The sequence below is a fragment of the Watersipora subatra genome, chromosome 8, assembly GCF_963576615.1.
Source record: "Watersipora subatra chromosome 8, tzWatSuba1.1, whole genome shotgun sequence".
In the NCBI taxonomy this organism is placed as follows: Eukaryota; Metazoa; Bryozoa; class Gymnolaemata; order Cheilostomatida; family Watersiporidae; genus Watersipora; species Watersipora subatra.
In genome coordinates, this window is record NC_088715.1 from 61601118 (window position 1) to 61603606 (window position 2489).

The 2489-nt window shown below is 34.4% G+C and overlaps 1 protein-coding gene across 1 annotated transcript; it reads left to right on the forward strand.

Annotated features, from left to right (window-relative positions):
- Positions 1-697: 697 nt before the first annotated feature.
- LOC137402818 (collagen alpha-1(XXIV) chain-like) lies at positions 698-2206 on the forward strand. The gene has a single exon (XM_068089325.1). It carries the CDS (start codon positions 698-700, stop codon positions 2204-2206), a length of 1509 nt encoding a protein of 502 aa, XP_067945426.1.
- The last annotated feature ends 283 nt before the right edge of the window (positions 2207-2489 follow it).

Below are 2489 nucleotides of genomic sequence, written 5' to 3' on the forward strand. Positions count from 1 at the left end.
TGCTGGCTCAATATAGTCAGTTTTGCTACAAACACAACAAAAATTATTTAGTATGCAACAATATAATTTTAGTTTGTTTCAGTGCTGGCATCATAAGGCAAAAATATCATATGGAGTGGTATAAAAATCCATAGTAATTAAGTAATAAAATCACCTCCCGGTAAACTCATCAAAATCATCACCAAAAAAATAGTAACAAAACAAAATGTTATCCTTACTAGCTATAGTTACCTACAATGACTTTAGTGCATCTTGCGGTTACGATCTGCATAAAAATGTAACATTACAATGTACTACACGCAGAGTTCTTACCTCAGAAACAAACGTGTAACATAAACGCTGAATCAAACTTAAATGAAGTTAGCTTACTAAAAGAATATTTGAACAAAATTTTAGTATGTATTTTAATAGTTTTAACTAAAGATTTATTACTCATCTGTTTGCGAATCCATTTTTACCATAACGGATTCTGCAAACAAATAACGCATTAAAATCGCAAGTTAAATTTTGAGAGAAATTATTGGCGATATTGTATGGTAAAAAACTAATCTATCCCAGTATGATGACGAAAGAAAGCATCGCGTTTCATTGAGTGAGGCAAAAAATATTTTATAACAGGGGCAGCGTAAACCGTGATTGCAATAAATCAATCAACACATTATTCAGCGTCCGCAATTGAGAAAAGGGTATACAATATATGATAGGAGTGAAGGGTATACAATATATGATAGGAGTGAAGGGTATACAATATATGATAGGAGAGAAGGGTATACAATATATGATAGGAGAGAAGGGTATACAATATATGATAGGAGTGAAGGGTATACAATATATGATAGGAGAGAAGGGTATACAATATATGATAGGAGAGAAGGGTATACAATATATGATAGGAGTGAAGGGTATACAATATATGATAGGAGTGAAGGGTATACAATATATGATAGGAGTGAAGGGTATACAATATATGATAGGAGTGAAGGGTATACAATATATGATAGGAGTGAAGGGTATACAATATATGATAGGAGAGAAGGGTATACAATATATGATAGGAGTGAAGGGTATACAATATATGATAGGAGTGAAGGGTATACAATATATGATAGGAGAGAAGGGTATACAATATATGATAGGAGAGAAGGGTATACAATATATGATAGGAGTGAAGGGTATACAATATATGATAGGAGTGAAGGGTATACAATATATGATAGGAGTGAAGGGTATACAATATATGATAGGAGTGAAAGGTATACAATATATGATAGGAGTGAAGGGTATACAATATATGATAGGAGTGAAGGGTATACAATATATGATAGGAGTGAAGGGTATACAATATATGATAGGAGTGAAGGGTATACAATATATGATAGGAGAGAAGGGTATACAATATATGATAGGAGAGAAGGGTATACAATATATGATAGGAGTGAAGGGTATACAATATATGATAGGAGTGAAGGGTATACAATATATGATAGGAGTGAAGGGTATACAATATATGATAGGAGAGAAGGGTATACAATATATGATAGGAGTGAAGGGTATACAATATATGATAGGAGAGAAGGGTATACAATATATGATAGGAGTGAAGGGTATACAATATATGATAGGAGTGAAGGGTATACAATATATGATAGGAGAGAAGGGTATACAATATATGATAGGAGAGAAGGGTATACAATATATGATAGGAGTGAAGGGTATACAATATATGATAGGAGTGAAGGGTATACAATATATGATAGGAGTGAAGGGTATACAATATATGATAGGAGAGAAGGGTATACAATATATGATAGGAGAGAAGGGTATACAATATATGATAGGAGTGAAGGGTATACAATATATGATAGGAGAGAAGGGTATACAATATATGATAGGAGTGAAGGGTATACAATATATGATAGGAGAGAAGGGTATACAATATATGATAGGAGTGAAGGGTATACAATATATGATAGGAGAGAAGGGTATACAATATATGATAGGAGAGAAGGGTATACAATATATGATAGGAGTGAAGGGTATACAATATATGATAGGAGAGAAGGGTATACAATATATGATAGGAGAGAAGGGTATACAATATATGATAGGAGTGAAGGGTATACAATATATGATAGGAGAGAAGGGTATACAATATATGATAGGAGTGAAGGGTATACAATATATGATAGGAGAGAACAAATTTTAAAGACTATGTTGCTCAACAATGAGATCGCCAATGAAATCAGCGACATGATCACCGACGAGATTGCTATATGGATTGCCGACAAGATCACCTATGGGATCGCCGACAGGATTGCCCAAGATCACCCACGAGATTGTTGATGATATCGCCAATGAAATCAGCGACATGATCACCGACAAGATTGCCATATGGATTGCCGACAAGATCGCCTATGGGATCGCCAACAGGATTGCCCAAGATCACCCACGAAATTGCCGACGCAATCGCCGACACAATCGCCAATGGA

Coding starts and splice junctions, on each gene's coding strand:
- LOC137402818 (XM_068089325.1), top strand. CDS start 698: ATGATAGGAGTGAAGGGTATACAATATATGATAGGAGTGAAGGGTATA.